The sequence below is a fragment of the Aphidius gifuensis genome, linkage group LG5, assembly GCF_014905175.1.
Source record: "Aphidius gifuensis isolate YNYX2018 linkage group LG5, ASM1490517v1, whole genome shotgun sequence".
Taxonomy (NCBI): domain Eukaryota; kingdom Metazoa; phylum Arthropoda; class Insecta; order Hymenoptera; family Braconidae; genus Aphidius; species Aphidius gifuensis.
The window spans coordinates 11403129-11422594 of NC_057792.1; the positions used below are offsets into that span (position 1 = coordinate 11403129).

General features: G+C 31.2%; 1 protein-coding gene across 1 annotated transcript in view; it reads right to left on the bottom strand.

Annotated features, from left to right (window-relative positions):
• Positions 1-19466, bottom strand: part of LOC122857592 (protein Wnt-11b-2-like) — a 114058-nt gene that overhangs the window by 38193 nt on the left and 56399 nt on the right. Inside the window, exons 3-4 of the mRNA XM_044159843.1 lie at positions 7733-8085; positions 7392-7660 (exon numbers count right to left, since the gene is read on the bottom strand). Coding sequence (XP_044015778.1) covers positions 7392-7660; positions 7733-8085 — 622 coding nt within the window. The remainder of the gene's footprint in view (positions 1-7391; positions 7661-7732; positions 8086-19466) is intronic.

Below are 19466 nucleotides of genomic sequence, written 5' to 3' on the forward strand. Positions count from 1 at the left end.
GATATTGCTTACCATTTATTTTTTTTGGCTGCATTAATTCCTTAGCTTCATCTTTCTCTTAGCTACTGCTTTTCTCTGGTATTTCAACAAATGAAATTGATGCAATAATTTAAAATACCAAGTCGCCAAAGAAATTAAATGACAAGCGTTATCAATTCCAATTATTATCGTTATCATAACAAAAAAAAAAACCTAGTTTTTTTTACAAAAAGGAGCGTCAAGTATTCGAAATCGTTTAGCTATTTTAGTTTTTTAATACAAAAAGATGTGGTACCAAAAAAAGTCAAGAATTAAATATATTTTCAATGCATATAATTAAGTCTTAACTGTTGACAAAATTTTAAACTTGACCCCACCTGGTTCAATGTATATTATACATATATAAATATGAAATTTAAATTTATTTATTTATTTATTCACTTATTTATGGACAGTTCCAACAGATTACTCCATTAACAGGTTACTAGTAGCTGATAAACAATTTGTAAAAATTAGACATATTAAAAATTAATTAGATTATTTGTTGACTAATATATATTTTTTCTTTTTTGTTACTTTTTTTTTTTTTTTTTTTTCAAAAAATACTTATAAATTAAAAACTAAATTTTAAAAAATGCCTATAAATTACAAATTTACTTGATGATAAATTACATTGATAATCAGTCAATAACAAATTCATTAATTACAATTAAAATTGGTGAGAAAAAGTAATATGCTGAAGTGAGGTATCTAGATGTATTTCCTGTTAATTAGATAATTGGGAAAAAAGGTGGGGTCAAGTTTAAAATTTTGTCAACAGTTAAGACTTAATTATATGCATTGAAAATAGATTTAATTCTTGACTTTTTTTGGTCCAACATCTTTTTGTATTAAAAAAATAAAATAGCTAAACGATTTCGAATACTTGACGCTTCTTTTTGTAAAAAAAACTATGTTTTTTTTTTTGTTATGATATCACATCTTTTTGTAAAGTTTTAATAAGAATATATTTTTTTTTAAACGTTGACGAATTAATTTATTATTTATTCTCTTGAAGTTTTATGAGGAGGGTAATCTGTGACGTCACATTGTCACAGTTTTAGTGCCAGTTGAAGCTTGCGGAGTGTAGCAATCGGAGCAAACCAGTGCATATTATCACCAGTAACGTCGCTAGTAAGTCGATTGCACAAAGTTACATGTTGTTTTTGTTTATTTTTTTTCCATCAAGTTCAATGAGTTTTTTTTTTTTTTCTTGCGTTTATATACATATATACAATTTATTATAGTTGAATAAATTCATTGATTAATTTTGATTTTTAAGTTTAAATTATTTTTTTAATTGTCAATTCATAATTATTTCAATTTTCTGTTAAAATGTAGGCTAAACCCTGGTGAAAATATTTCTCCACGATTTTTCCTGAATTTCTCCGCAATAACTCCGAATTTCTCCGCATATACTCCGAATTTCTCCGCAATTAATCCGAATTCATCCCAAATTCACCCATGTGAAGAAATGAGTGGAGAAAAATATCAAATTTTTTTTCGAACTTTCTCCGAATCGACTTGGGTGGAGAAACGTTCGGAAATATTTTTCCACGATGACAATACGCGGAAAAACATGCGAAAAAAATAATTTCACCGCGGAGAAATTTTTTACGAATTTTCTCTGAATCGACTGGGGTGGAGAAACGTTCAGAAATATTTCTCCGCGATAAAAAAACGCGGAGAAACGTGTAAAAAAAAGTTTTACCACAGAGAAATTCTTCCGAAATCAGCGACGAGGAGAAATTTTTCTACCCATTTCCTCACATTTATTAATTTGGTGAAACGATCACGGGAGTTTTGTAGACCAAGTACCTGTGGTATATCAACTTTTTTGGAAAAAAGTGTCTTCGAATTTTTATTTTTTAAAAAAAAAATAAACATCATTATGCTTTGCATTATGTAACAATTAATAATTAGTCATTTTTTTTTGGCAAAATTAAAAATTAAAAAAGTTAGAAAAAAATTAAACAAATGGTGGAGAAAGTTAGAGAAAGGGTGGAGAGATTTGTCCGCCATTTCTCCAACCGTGTGAAAAAAGAATTATACTGCTGACAAATTTTTTCTAAAATCAACGATGACGAGAAATTTTTTCGCCGTTTCTCCGAATCAACTTTGTTAAGGGAACCTTCGGAAATATTTTTCCGCGGAAAAAACACACGCGGAGAAACATGTGGAAAAAATAATTTCCCCGCAGAAAAATCCTTCCGAAATCAACGAGGAGGAGAAAAATTTTTCCACTCATTTCTCCGCATAGGTCAATTTGGGAGAAATTCGGAAAAATTCGGAGAAATATTTCCACCAGGGAATGTTAACGATTTATTGATGTAACATCTGGAAAATCTAAATTTCGTATTTTTATCATCACAATCATCATCATCTTGATTTTTAGGACAGTTGAATGTTGAGTTTGAAGATAGTTGTAAATGAATACTGTTATTAATGTTTTGATTTCCTTCTAAATAATAATATGAGTCTGAATCTGTTGTTATTTTTTTTTTTTGACCAATACATTTAACGAGTTAGACGTAAAAGTAATATTTGTATTATAGTAAGAGTTTTACTGTGAAAACTATCGTCAATTTTACCATTTGAATTATCCAAATAATCTTTTGAAGATTAATTACTTTCAGAAACATCACTAAACATACTTATTTGCATCAGTGATGCAGTTAAAATTTGTGAAACAGCGATTGCTAAACAATCACCAATGTCATTGTGAATATTTCAATCCATTGTAAATTTATTATTGTTAATTCCGTTTTCATTAATTTTATCAATATCTGTTGTTGATGTTTCTAAAATAAAATGGTCTTGATGTGTTCATAATTGTTGCATCCTTAAAATTAGTCGTTCAATTGATGAACGAATTAATACCATTTGATTGTGACATATTTAAAAACGCATCAAGACTTTCTTGACCATTTGATAATAACAATGCTATAAATAACGTGCCTGACACTGATGGTCTCAACATTGCTGACACATGTTCTTTGTATTTTTGATTCTTATTATCAGTTTCATGATTTATTTTTGTTGATGACTCTTGTTGATAATTTAATTTCTAAACATCATTACTTGTTGGTAAGCTATATCCACTATTAATTCCGAACTCATTCTTCCATTTTTTTTTTCGGTCTCGTAAAAGTTCTTTTATCAATTGTTTTTGTTGTATCATTCGACAAATCATTAAGTGAACTTACTGATAAATCTTTTCTTTACCAAGCTTGAAGATCTTCGACATTTGATGATATTTTGTCACTCACTGACAGCATCCATCTTTCATTGTCATCAAAATTAACATGTGATAAATCAATCATACTATCGAAAAATTCGTTGATAATGATGTCTTGGGCATCATTGTTTTAAATATTATTCACTTTATCTGACATTTCATTATTATTAATATTTATTACTCAAACTTACAGAATAGTTGTGCATCAACCATCACAAAAAGATGAACAAGTCAAAAATAGTATTTAAAAAATATGTTAGCTTTTTTGCTCTATAGACAGATGCTTCTGGCAGCTGATTCAGATATTCAAAAATAAATCCTTTTACATATAACTTAATATAAAAAAAAAACTCATTAAACTTGATGAAAAGGAAAATAAACAATAACAACAAAATGTGACTTGGAATTATAGCAACGACTATTGCGATATTTAATACTGTAGCACGATCGATGCGACATTGAATACTGTACTGATATAAATAAAGGCTCTTTCACACCATTCTACTATTATTGCTCAATTTTATTTTATAAGGTTGTCGAATTGCTCTGAACTTGGAAGCCATAATGCTTTGATATAAAATTTTGTTCTATAAAGTTTGTCAGAGTGCCCTAACTTTTTAAAGAAATTCAAGAAAAAACGCAATTTCTGAAAATGATTTTGAAGTTTAAAAAAAAAGTATACATCTAAAATATCTGTTTTTTTTCTATAAAAAAGTGTGATATTGATTTAATAAAATGTTTAGAGGACATAGTATATTTATCTGATCTGATATTTTAAAATAATTTCCCAAGGAATTGGAGGGTTAGGGTTAGGGTTAGGGTTATGCCGATAATATATAGGCACGGTAGTTAATCTCGTTTCTCCCACTTTTTTTTTTTTCTCATACTTGACGCGAGGCACTGCCGTGCCTCTTGATTTTAAATTACAGCAACACGCCGAAGATGTTTACACATATTCCGCGAGTCTAGATGGTTCACAAATTTTTTTTTTTTTTGAATCTTTTTATTTTATACATTTTTTTAATAACGGTACCTCAATCAATCCATGATATTTATTTGCAGCTTCTCCAAAAAATATACATCTTATTTTGTCCTGATTTTTTCCTATATTTATCATATTTTTCTTTAGATTCAGTTATTTTTCCTTCATATTTACTGATATTTTCCCATATTTATCGTTTTTTTCTCTATATTCAGTGATTTTTCTATATTTTCCTTTATACTTGCTGATATTTTTCATATTTATCGTATTAAGATTAAAGGATTTAGAAATTTTTTGAAGGGTCGGGGGGGGGGGGGGCTTTTATATTTACTGATGATTTTCCCATGATGATCGTATTTTTCTATATATTTAGTAACTTTTCGTTCATATTTACTGATATTTCCCATATTTATCGTTTTTTTCTTCATACTCAGTAATTTTTCCTTGATATTTTCCTATATTTTTCTATATTTTCCTTTACATTTCTTGATTGAAATGTGTTTTTTATTTCGACAGATAAAGAAAATTTTTTCTATTTTTATGAATACGAAAAATTTATGATTTTTTTGGTAGTTATTGCGAGCAAGCGTTTTGGAAAAAATTGGCTCGAGGTCGAATCAAAGTCAATTGACATCATCTTTTGGCGTCGATTTGAGCTTCAGTTTTAACGTCGATTGGAACTCCATATTCGAAAATCGAGATCTATTCGACATCGAATAAATACTAGATTACAACCTAGGTGGCCTTATATTATCAGTAATTATACAAGGCCAGTTCTGGACCAGTAGACGAGGGATAAAGAGGCAGGGAACTGAATTCACGAAACTTCCGAATGACGTCATGTCGTCATCGAACATTCTAGAAAGTTCTTAATCAAACTTTCTAGAACATTCGATGATGACGTCACTGGTTCTAGATCGTTAGACGATGACGTCACCAATTCAGAATATTCTCATACAATTCAGAACATTTTAGAACAATTCAGAACATTTTTAAACAATTAAGAACAATTTAAAACATCTTAGAACAATTTAAAAAATTTTAAAACAATTCAGAACATTGGAGAACAATTTAGAACAATTTGAAATATTTTAAAACAATTTAGAATATGAATATTCAAAAGTGAGTGATGTTTTAGTTTGTATATTTGGAATTGCGAAAAATGGTGAACCTGCTGATGAGACAAAATAGTTTCAACGAAAGATCAAGTAATTCTACTAACAACTGACTTAAATAATCAGCCTTGGTAAGGGAATGTCTGGAGAAATTGAACTTACCAGCATCGCGAAACAAGGTCAAACCCATAAAAATGGGTACCGGAGCACTCGGGAATCCAGGGTAATGAGATGGCCGATGAACTGGCTCGTGGAGGTTCAGCAATGAGACTCTATGGGCCGTGACCAATCGTAGGGGTTGCGGATCGCTTTGTTAAGACAGAAATTCGTGCCTATCAACACAGGGTACATAGGAAACTTTGGAGAGAGGAGCCCAAGGCGAGGCAAACTCACGGTTTTCTGGGTGAACCTGATCGTAAGGTAGCTAGGCAGCTACGAAATATGATTAGGTGTCAGGTGAGGTAGTACGGGACACTGTAGACTCAGGGCACATCTGGAAAAGATAGGACTAGTGCGGAATGACACCTGTTCTGTACATAGAAAAATCAGAGACGATTGACTGTTATGGCTAGAAAATACTTCGAGTGTTTTTACATCCAAATCTTTTTTCAAAATTCATGTTTTCCTAAAATAAATGTAAATTTTCATAGAAATCTTTAAATTTCTCCACTCGTTATTTATAGGCAGGAAGTGATGAGAAAAATTGTGAAAAAACTTCAGATTCACCACAGCTATACTTTTCGATTAATCTGAAAAGAATGAAATTTGATCATAAATCAAATGGAATTTTTTTTTCAAAATACTATTTCTCAATATATACCATATTATGAACTTACTTTGCCGTAAGCTATTGCTTTGAATGTAAAACATTTTTCTTAGCACAGAGTGTGCGTTAATGATATTATTCATATATTTATGTTTTTTACAGGGAAATATTTTCAAATTTTTTGAAGCTAGACAACCCATATCATATAGATCAATGACTGGTTTGAAATAATTGATTATTTCTTCTATCCTTTTTTTCTTCTCATATCCCTCTACATATATGTATTCAGCTGAATCCAAGATTTGATTCAATTTATGATGTATTTTTTTGTATGGTACGTTACCATCTTGCCAAATTAGACCATGGAAGTTTCGTGTTAACCAATTATTCATTGTTTTAAATTGTTGTGGAATACTGGACCATAGTCTAGGTGAACTTATAAGTATATGATAAATTATATTATTTTGTAGAGAAACACTTGCAAAGTCGATAACAATGAGCCCACTAGGTAGTTGGACACCTTAAATGTCAACGATCACTGCCAATTATTTTTTTTTGATGTGACCGACATGTAAGAACGTTCGAAAAATTTCTAGAATATTCGAGAACCTTCCAGAATTTTCGATGACGTCATTTGAAAGTTTCAAGAAGTCCACTTATTCCCGCATCGAATGGTCTAGAATTGATGCCGTCGACGTCTAACGTTCTACAACCAGTGACGTCAACATCAAATGTTCTAGAAAGATCGATGACGTCATCAATTCTAGAAAGTTCTAAAACTTTTCAGAATATTTGAGAACTTTCTAAAATATTCGATGACGTCCATTGGAAGTTTCGCGAATTCAGTCCCCTGCCCCGTCTTTTCCGTTCCCTGCTCCCTTAATCTCCTCGTCTACCGGTCCAGAACCAGCCCTGTATACTCACTATTATCAGTCCACCAATCGCAGCAATATATATCTCATAATCGAAGAATAAGGTGCCAATATAATGTAGGATTTCATATATGGAATGCCTCTATCGAGAACATTCAGTGCCAACCAAAGATTTATAATGCTGAAAGTTGATGGAAATTTTCCCAAAGTTACCTAGTTAACAATTCAAAATAAAAGTGAAAAAACTTCAGTACCAAGATGAAAGATTGGCTGACCGACGGGCAAAAAATGGTTGATACACAATGGTTGATAAAAATAATAATAATAAAGGAGACGTTCCGCTCAGTAACTTTGTAAATTTAAAAAACGAATGATTTAATGAAAAAAAATAAAGTTTCACCTTCCAATTGTTCCAAGACTTCCATGTTTTTTGTCAAGTGAACAGTAGTCCACTGACTTCGTTGTATACAGTAAATTATCATGATGATAAAGTGGGGGCAATCGGCCCAATTTTGGTCGAACCTCAGCAGCAGTAGAGTATTTTTTGAATATTCTCGTACCAGCAGCACCAGGACCTTTGGAGTCTAAGCCTCGCCAGCATGTTCTAACACTGCATGAACCAGATACGCCGTGACATTTGCATTCAAGACTCAGTGACTGCTCAACAGTCTGTAATTGACAAACAATAATCATAATCTCTTGTTTCAAATAAAATAAATGTCTGTGTTTCGTTGTACATACTCTTCGACCGGCACGACTATTATGCATGTCCACGGTATGTAAAAATCTTCCAGTAGCACCTAAGCTTGATGAACTTGAACTTTGTAAGAACATTTTGGTAATTCGAGATGCTGATTTAACATCATCTCCACAACCACCCCATTTAAATAAGCTTTTTGCAGCGCTGGCATCTAATAAAGCACTGTTTGTTCTCAATAAACTCAGAGATGTATGTGGTATTATTAATGGTGGTACTCTTCGAGGTGGGGTCGCGCAAGAACAAATGGCCAAATTCCCCAATGCACAAGCACGTGCTAATCTCCAAATAGCAGCAGCTGCTGACATTGCGTGGACAAATGCTCGTTCCCTTGTACCTGTTAGGTACATAAAAATGATAATAATAATAATAATAATAGTTCTGCAATTTGTATTGACATCATAGAAAAAATATTCATCAAAAGTCTTTTTGTGTTCTAGATCCAAGTTGTATAGAAAATTAATCATATCATTATTATTTTGTTATCGTTGCCGTAATATCAGCGTTGCCAATTATACAACCACGATTTAAAGGTACGACGCCACGTACAATCATGCCCCTCCGTGATATCATGATATTAATAATATCGTTAATTGTTCAATTATTTTGTCTTTTCTATTGTTAGAATTTTTCTTTTGAAAATTTATTATAAAATATAGAAAAATACCTCTCAATCAATTCTCGTAAGCAAACGAAGATTAAATTACATTTCAGAACTGCAATTCGATGTTACGTTTCAAACAAAGATTACATTGACTCTTAGATGATAAATAAAAACATTGATTTATAGGGTTCTGAGTAGAGTGGGTATAAGCAGAGTGACGCCAACAGCGTGTTCAGGTCCGCCATGTCGTGCTTTTTGTATAGAGTTGGTATAGGCACAGTGACGTCATTTCTGGGCACCTTTTTGCCTTTGGCGTCACTCTGCTTATACCCACTCTAGTTCTGAGCTGTTTACCCTGGCATCTGGTGGCGGACAGTAAACCATATCCAGATAATTGAAACTATATTGAAAATTGTATATGGTATAGTTTGTTGTCGATAGCATTCTATAGTAAAATCATCCGGAATGCACCATATTGCTTCACAGATAAGCTTTTACACAATAGTAGTGTACCAAAGCGGGTTCTGAAATATTGTGATATCAATGACCCCCGCTGTGGAATTAAATCAATAGCCGAGACGCCATTTTTATTTTTTTTATTTTTTGAAAAAAAATAATTTTGATTTCCGTGGGGATTTGAACCCAGTCTCTCTGGATGAGAGTCCAGAGCTTAATGCTCAGGACCACACCAGCATACTGATGGAAGTGACGTTCGACGGTTGCCTACTTTGAGTTAAATTGAAATGAAATGTCAGCTTTTCTTGATATTCTAAGCTTTGATGAACTGAATGGTTTTTTTCATTAAAAGAGTTAGTTATTCAGCCACTTGATCGAAGAATTTCACCAATTATAAAAATATTCAGATCACCCTGTGAGAAAGAACAATTAAGTAACGAATATCAGAAAACTGTTGCAGACTGTGAAAAAGATTATCATGGAAATGCATAAGAGAGTAACAATGATACATATGATGAAGTTTCATCAATAATTAATCAAGTTTTCAGTGAAAAATTAAAGTATGTATTTGTCAAAGGTGAAGATAAAGAGAAATGGTTAATTTCTGTTCTACGATAACCCACTAGCAATTTTTAACTTGGATGACTCGGGTTTTCCAAGCATAAGAATCCTTGAAGAAGAACATCCTGCTATACGACATCCAAAAGCAAATCCACTGTATGAATTATATAAATGTGCATATAAATATGCACAGAGATATAAATCTTGGTGTACGAAAACATTCTTTCCAAAGTCAAATTTAGAAAAATCACTTGTGCGTTTTTGTGCATTTGAAAATTGAAATGATTTAACTAAGCTTTCATTTTTTCAAAAAAATGAATGACGAATAGAAGGACGTCAGTGTTAATTAAAGAAACTTTTCAATGATATCTTTATATTGCAGCTCTTCCAATATGTTTAATAGTAAAATTTGCTACACATGAAATTCATGATGTATGAGGACAATTTATTATAAACTATAAATTATAGATCATATATTATAAAAATTATAAATAACCTCGATTATTTCAAAATTAAAGAGATGTTAAAAGCATCTTATACAAAATGATGTTGATGATGATGTTAGACTGTTTTATTATGGACCATAAGGGATTGTTCAAAATGCAATGGATCAAATTATAATGATGTGTAAAATATGATTACTATGCTAATGATTACAATGAATTTGATTGAATAAATATGATTTCTTATAAACTGAAATAGAATTGTTCTTTAAGTTTATTTATTGAAATACATGCATATCAATTAATTTCTAATACTTTTCACACACATTTTTCACATTGATAGAATTTTAAGCAGGATTAAACTTGTTTTCGAACATTATTTGCAATGCATTGAATTTCTGATCTAGAAAAAAATGCTGTTCATAAAATAAGCAAGCTGCAGAAATTTACTGGAGGAAAATTTGGTGGTGCAGCAACAGTTGAAATCGAGACAAATTACTACTTATATTTGCCGAAAAGATTTGCAGATCTTTCAGATTCAGATAAGAAGAAATATGCAGAGTTACAAGAAGCTGTAAAGGAATGTCGTTTAATTATGGCATTGCATGTATAGACAATCGCGATATAATATTTGATGATGGCTATGTATCAAATAATAGTGATTTTGCTAAAAAAATAAAAATATAAATGAAAACACAAAAATCAATTCAATCTGTTTTCTCTTTTATTCATGAACTCTTATATTTATTTTACACGTTAGAAATGTATTATTATTATTGTTCAACATTAACATTAAAACTATTATTATTTCTTCAGTTTTATTTTATTTCATTTAATTTAATTTTATTTTATGTTAGCTTGTGAACTATGCCACTTATTAGCTTGTACTGAATTATATTATTCTGTAATATCAACCAATATGCAGTCATTCTTTGTGGAAGATTCCCCTTTGATATAAACTCTAGACGTACATCCACAGCACCAGTTTTCAATTATTCATTTAGCTGACTACAAATGACAATAAATAGAGTTTGATTGAAAAAAAATTTTTTAAAGAATAAGTTAAGCTTCGTCTCGTAGTAAGAGTCCCCAAATTTAGCATACATATCGTATAATAAAGAAAATTGATTTTTTTCAATATCTAGATTCAAATTTTCATAAGGAAAAATTTGGGAATTAAGATTTCATTCAACATTTGTTATATTACAATGATCAAAATCTGACAAGACACAACTTGTCTGGTTCTCGAACGATGACTAGTAATGATAATATTAAGATATGCAGGTCGTAAAATCGGTTACAATGTATATCCAGAATTTACAATCATATTGCCAAGGTCAGCCTGCGAAAATTCGTCCTTGTCACGAATAGCGACTTCCCGTCCTGAAAAATTTTACGAGCTTGTGCAACTCTCGTACAACATCTTTTTTAATTTTACTCAGTATCCACTAATATCTATATAATGACTGATGCTAAATTTTTTAGCCTGCTTCAATATATAATATTTGCTTCTCTTAATTCTTCAATTATTGACATTATTTCAGTGTTGTGACTCGGGTTACCAGCAGTTTGTAAAGCGATAAGTAAACGTAATCTATCGACAAGCTCATTTGAATCACCCCACTAAACATTATTAACATTAATAACATTATTAGAATTCTTCGATTGAATAGTCATACTTGTTGGTACAGAGAATCCCGATCAATGTTGAACATTTGTCATGTGCGGTAATGAAAAAGTAATAAATTCTTGCGATACCTGATTAATTGTTGCACGTTTTGTGATATTTCATATGTGATATTTCATATGCACATGTGTATCTGAAATGATTTCACTATAGGGTTTTTTATGAATAATAATTGCATCAATCCGTCGGTAATGTCATATGTTTTGTATGCAACATCTAGCTTGTTATTTTTGAATGTAACCCCGTTATACTTTCAATTTTATTTTGAGAATTGATCTCACCTTATACGAAGGACTCATTTCACGTGTAGAATATTTGCTCCCACACTTATGATACCTGAGACGTCAGTATTTTCTTATAGTATAGTCACAATGTAATATAGACGTATGTAATACACTATACTTAGTTCACGTTAGCTCCCTTCAGGTTTGAATACGTATTTCATAATCCTCAGGTGGACGTTTACGTTTTGTTCTCGTTATTCCCACGGCCATTGGCTTCCGAGATAACCATTATGGCTCCCCCCGGTGATTAAGAGGGGATAGTGAGAAATTTTCATTGTAAACCTTAGCTGATAGTTCTCGCCGTGCGGGTCAGAAAATCGGTTACAACATCTATCAAAATCATCAGCTTTATTTGTGAATTTTTCTAGACTGTCAGGATTCAGCCAAGGAGCATTTCCAAAATTTATTTTTGAGTTCAATGATAAATAATTTCTTATCGTTGTTGTAATACCAACATTTTTTTATTTATCCACAAAAACACCATTCAGTTCATAACTTATTTCTTCAAAAAAAAAAACAGATTGAATCGTGAGTCAGTTCAATGCCAATTTCTGCACAACCACCATCTTTTTCACACAATTTTCGACGTATATATATGTAGCTTTTTGCAGGTAAAACAAACAAGTCCTGATTTTGTATAGATATTTTAATTTCATCACTATTGTTGAAGCTTGATGATCCAAATGCCTGAGGTTTATGTAACTCATAGTTGGTTATATCATTGAATTAGACTGATGCATTGATGTCCAACATATTTTCTTCAACCATTTCGACGTGTAAAACAATTTATATTTATAATTTATATACACTGAAAAAAAATTTTTCTATTTTTAAGACAAAAAGTTCTTAATAATAGAAGTTTTCTTCTTGCAAAAAAATGGATTTGGATTAAGAAAAAGTTGATTTGGATTGAGACAAAGACTTCTTAATCCAAATCATAAAAAACTTCTTGAATCATGAAAAAAACGTCTTGGTTCAAAACAAATTGTTCATGTTTTTAGAAGTATGCTTCTTGGATTATGAACAAAAGTGTCTCGGTCCAAGGCAAATTGCTCATGTTTTTAGAAGTATGCTTCTTGGATTATGAACAAAAGTGTCTCGGTCCAAGGCAAATTGTTCATGTTTTTAGAAGTATGCTTCTTGAATTATGAACAAAAGTGTCTCGGTTCAAGACAATATTGTTCATGTTTTTAGAAGTATGCTTCTTGAATTATGAACAAAAGTGTCTCGGTTCAAGACAATATTGTTTCTATTGATGAATATAGATTCTTGATAAGATAAAAAATTGAAACCAAAAAAAAAAAAAAAATTTTTTTAATTACAAACTTTTGATTTTATAATTATATTTCCTACAATTTTTTTCTGCTTTTTTTTTTTCTTTTGGTGTCTTACGCGGTAAGCTAATTTTTTCCTATTTTTTTTTTTTTTTTTTTTTCTACCTAACGCGGGACTCGAACCTATGACCGTAAAAACCTATCTAAATCTAAACCTGTGCCTTAGCTCGCTTAACCACGGGCGCGATATGAAAACAGGAAGTTATTTGTTTTACTTTAGTGACAAGATATTTATTTTTTTTAAATTCATTACATGAACAAATATCAATGAAACTACTATATATATATTTTTATCAACAAACTTCAATAAAACAATAATTTACCAAATTACTATAACAACATTCTTTTGTTATTTCAAAATATTTTATGTTTTCCAAATAATTATTAAACATTCAAATAACATTCCATCATTATTGTTAGAATATAAATATAATAGTTATAATAGTTGAAATATTTCAAAATTTACTTTCAAAGGAAAACTAAATTAAAATGAAAATTTGAAAGTTATCATTATTTTATATAAAGTTTATGTAGAAAGTATGTTTACATCAGTAGTAACAACAGTGTATGTAGATGGTATACGATATATCGAAGTCGATGAACGACACAATACATTTTTACAATGCGTGGCAATCCTTTGAAATGCCAGTGAACATGAACATTTTCAACAGATTTAACACAATCAGCTATCCAGAATAATTAAATAAATAAAAATATTGGCACCGCACAACAAAAACATCGTAAGCAAACAACAAACAAACGTGGTGAACGGCGTCGCGCCATCACGCCATATTAAAATAAACAGCCTGCATTGCTGGCATATCAGAATCAATAACTATTTCAGATTTGGACGTTGCGGCTGTGGCCAACCACGGCATATGATCAATATTGAGAGCATAACAAATACCAAATAATTTTTAAAATATAAAATTCTGTATTTGTTGCATCACACTCAATTTCGGGAGGTAGAATCAATGTTACATAGAGGAAAAATTGTTTTATGTTAGTAAAAATAAGCTACCTGGTGCTCGCATGGTGTCATCGACGTATTGGCATATTTGAAGAAACTGTGTGAATAAATTGGTAACGTATTTATGAATATAAATTTAGTATCGTCGGCGTGAAGTATGGCTGCAATAATTTTAATGAAACAATAAACGACGGCATTAACAACAGATGGCCAATAGTACTAAACAATTCCTGGCATGCGGCGTTCTCGAGGTATCGCGTGTGGTGCAAATTTGCGTTGTAATTCGACAAATGTAAAAGTCGAATGTTGCATGCTTACCGGCAGTATTAATGACATGGTGAAATGTTTCGAGATACGTAATGCATGTGGCAAACGACCATATGCTTTTCATTGCAAAATGTTCGGAATCCTGTGTTATTGTGAGCTGAATTACGTTTATAAACTTTGTAACGTCTGTGTCAATAATTGGTAAAGTATATTGAGGTTGGCGTCGGTATATAGATGATGGTGCTAAAGATGAAGTTGCCTCATATTTTGTAAACGAAGGTGTAAGACGGGCCGATATGGCTAACAACAAACGTCCTTCAGTCTCAGAAATAGTCGAGGGGCGTGGTATGAAGCATACTTCTAAAAAAATGAACAATTTGCCTTGAACCGAGACATTTTTGTTCATAATCCAAGAAGTATACTTCTAAAAACATGAACAATTTGTTTTGAACCAAGACGTTTTTTTCATGATTCAAGAAGTTTTTTATGATTTGGATTAAGAAGTCTTTGTCTCAATCCAAATCAACTTTTTCTCAATCCAAATCCATTTTTTTGCAAGAAGAAAACTTCTATCTGACAGAAGTTTTATTTTTCAGTGTAGTTATGAATCACTTTCATTTTCACATTGATTATTTTCGTATGATAAACCCGGAGCAAGATCTTATCTCTGTAAGTATTTATATGGTGATACTGATTCTGCTGTTTACCACATATTAAGTAATAACCGTTATAATTTGATACGTGATAATCCTGATATATTTTATACATTAAATTATCCAGAAAATAATCAATATAGAATCCTATTAAAAAATGAAAACGTTATTGGTATCATGGAAGATGAGAATAATAGAAAATTAATGGAAGAACTTAAAGGTGTACGACGTCAATTTTACTCTTATGTTATACAAGATAAGAATAATTTAATAATAAAACGTGTACATATGTGAGCCAGAGTGTTAAGAGATCAACTGTGAGGCAAATAACTTGATGAGTTTGAAATTTTTTCAATCAATCATGTTATTTTAAAAAAGCAACAAAACGTCATAAGATTTTATAAACATAGTAAAACAAGTAACGAGATGAACAACCGAAAAAATGAGTAGATGTTTACACGTAAAATGTTAACAACTCAGAATATTAATTGCATAGAAAGCCTAGGTGTAAAAGAAAAAAAATTTTGGAACTGGATTGAATAAAAAAACAATCGAGATTAATTTGAATTTAGTGTATTTATTTATTTATTCATTCACATTTTCTCATCATCATCATCAAATCAATGTAAATTAAATAAATTATAATCTAATATTACATCTTGATTATTTTCACCATCAAGAACCATGTCTTCTTTTTTTGACAGCATTTTCTAGCTCCTTGAATTTTTCATCATCTTGATTGAAGTGTTCAGCAAATCTTCTGGGTAAATATGCATAATTTACATTGTTGATTTCAACTACTAGCTTCTACTGGACTATACTTTCATGTTGGAAATCTCGCTACTTCAGTAATTTTAAATACAACTTCCCTTTTCAAATTCTTCAATGATTTGCGTGGTTAGCTTTTCGAATTTTTTTTGCTTTTGTAAAAACCATTTTTAATATCTGTAGATGGAAAAAGTATTTTTCAGTTATTAAAATAAATAAATAACCATGATAATATCAATAAGTTAATATGAATATATAAATATATGATAAAACTTACTTGTTGGTTTCTAACGCTGAGCGCACTCCAGTTGATAGACTGAACGAAGAGTGATAATTAGTCTCTGTGCTCAAGAATATTAAAAAATTTTTAACTTGACCCCACTTGATGTAAAATATATGTCTTGAATACTGAAATTTTATTTGGGAAAAACCAGGTGGGGTCAAGTTAAAAATTTTTTTTTTCAATAGTTCAGACTCAATTACATACGTCAAAAATATATTTCCTTCTTGTCTTTCTGGTATCACATTTTAATTAATATACTCACAATTATAAGTGACAATTTCGAATACTTGACACTTTTTTTGTGAATAAAACTTGTTTTTTTTTTTTTGTTAAGATATCACATCTTTTTGTAGTAGTAAACAATTTATATATGCTGTCAAAGTAGTTTGGAGGTTATGTCATGCATACAAACAAATAATAACATATTGCAGTATAGCCAATATATAAACACTAAAAAAAAGAGAGACGTAAAGTTTTACCAACTGAACGAACAAAATATAGTCGATATGAGAAAAACGCAAAGACCGTAAATATCAATTATGCTTTAAATATATATTACTGTGGCAGTTGATAATACAGATACATATATTACTGACATAAGGTGGTATTGTAGTATGTATGTGTATGTGGGCTTAAGTAGTTATATGTGGAGATATGATTATTATTAATTAAGGATCATGATCTAAACACGGCATGTATATATTTGATAATTAATAAACAACTTAATTGAACAATAAACCACAAGTTGTTACATGGTGTCAGAAGTAAACTCCAGTCGTTCTGAGACCAGGAAAACAACGATAACTTGGTGAATGAGTGAAACGAGTAACGAGACAGGTTCACAGCAAACAGGTGAAAGTGAAACAACAATGGCAAATGTTAGATTTGATGGGTCACTAAGACCACCTCTCCCATTGGATCTGAAGGGTACGAATGACCTTCATATAACTTGGAAAAATTGGAAAAAGAAGTTTGAAAATTATCTTGAAGCAGCTGGGCTGAATTCCACGACAATAACAGATAAACGACGAGTGGCCATTTTAATTAACCTGCTTGGAGATGATGCAATGGAAATTTATAATACGTTTGTATACGACACTAGTGAAAAAGATAATGTGTTGAAAGATGTCTTACAAAAATTTGAAAATTATTGTTTACCTAAAGTCAATCAAACTATAGAAAGATTCAATTTTTTCCAGATAATCCAACAAGAAGGAGAAAATTTTGACTCATTTGTAACAAAACTGAGAACAGCAGCTGTTACTTGTGACTTTGGTGAACAGAAAGATAGCTTGATAAGAAACAGAGTGATTTGTTGTATCAGAGAAGGGTATTCAGGTTTATAGAGAATATTATTGAGAGAATCTGAAATTACACCAAGTGAAGTAATTGAAATGTGTCCTATAAATGAAATTAGTGAAAGACAAGTGAAAGTCTTACAAGAAACAGCTGATATTAATGCTGTTAAAAAAAGAACTGTGAGGAAGCAAAATACAGAGAGATACTTCAGTGAGTACAAATAATGAAAATAAGTTTGAGTGCAAACGTTGTGGATATTCACATTTACCGAGGAAATGTCCAGAGAAATGTCGTCTTGAGGTTCGAATGTATGCAAAAAAAACCGAAAACAAACCATTTTTAAACCTCAAAATAACTAAATCGGAAGTAACCGTTTTGACCGTTGATAAACTTTGTTTCAACCACTGAAATATAATAAAACTGGAAGCTGAACTTCAAACCTCAAACTAACCTGATTACAAGTAACGAGAGTGATTGGGTCATATCGTTAGGGAAACCTCAAAGTAACCGAAATCCAACCAAAGTTATTGAACGGTTGAATAACGGTTACAGCAAACTGGTCTTCAGTTCACAAAACCTCAGAAAAACCATTATATAACGCGGCTACAGACAGTTGTTCTTGCGCACATTGCAACCGTCAGGTAACAGTTATCCAACCACGAAGTAACCTTATAAAAACTTAACCCCAAAATAACCTGATTCCAACCCACGAAACGGGTGACCCGATAGGGTGACCACAAGCCCTTGGTGACAATTGTGAAAAAACATATAAAGAAGGTGTCGGGAAGAATGCAATTAATGCTGCTCAAAATCATGAAGTACAGACGAATTGTGCAATATATGCCTGCTAAAGAAATGTTTTTGGTTGACACTTTGTCAAGAGCATTTTTAAGGAATCCTGTGCAAGAAGACACTGAGCTGAATGCTGTCATACATTCAGTAAGTAGACATTTAGCTGTAGGTGATCAAAAGAAAAAAGCTATGCAGGCAGCAACGTTAGAAGATGAGGTGTCAGTCATGGTGTCAGATCATATCGAATTATCGTCAGGATATTCCTGTTGATGATGGTCTGGTATTCGTTGAAGATAAACTGGTAGTTCCAGCAACGTTAAGACAAGAGATGCTGAAGATTGTGCATGAGGGACATCTGGGTAAAAAAAAGTGCAAAAAGAATGCAAGAAGTGTATTGTTTTGGCTTGGAATGACCAACGAGATCGAGGTTATGGTATCATATTCTGTCTGTCAACAATTTCGTAATTTTCGTACAAAAGAACCAATGATACCACATGAGAATCCATTAAGACCATGGGCAAAAGTTGGTACAGATATTCTTGAGTTTGCTGGTTAAACTTATTTAGTTGTAATTGATTATTACTCCAAATGGTTAGAACTGCTACCAATGAAATTTAAGACTGCCAATGAAGTTATATATAAGTTGGAGAAAATATTTTCAAGATTGGGTGTTCCAGAACAATTGGTATCTGACAATATGCCATACAACAGCATGGAATTTAAAAAGTTTGGTAAAGAATGGGACATTAAGCTAACAACATCAAGTCCAAGATATCCAAAGTCAAAAGGTATATAAAGCTGGCACAGGCATAATGGCACAACCAAATCAGACCTTATCAGCAATTATGAGCAGATTATGAGCTATTTTTGAGTGCAAACCGCGATTTTTGAGCTTTTTTTTTTTTTTTTTTTATTAAAAGTTATGCTAGCTTTCAAAAACAGCTAGCATAACTTTTTTATTTATTATGCGATATCGATCGAGTAAGGCCCTAAATTATGAGCTAATTAGGTATGTAATTGAAAAAATTTTTTTATTTTTATTTTTTTATTACAAGTTCAACGTAAGCTGGCACAACTTTTTTATTTATCATGTGATCCTGATCGAGTGAGGCTTAAAATTACAAGCAATTTATGTGCTAATTATGTGTGTAAAAAAAAAATTTTTTTTATAACAATTTTTTTTTTTTTTTTATTAACAATTATGCTAGCTTTTAACGTAACTTACTACTTCTACTATTCGTATTTCCCATTGCCTTCATCTTGTTTTGGCTAGTTTTGCCAAGTTTCAAAATACGGGACTTAGTTTTTTTTCGTGAA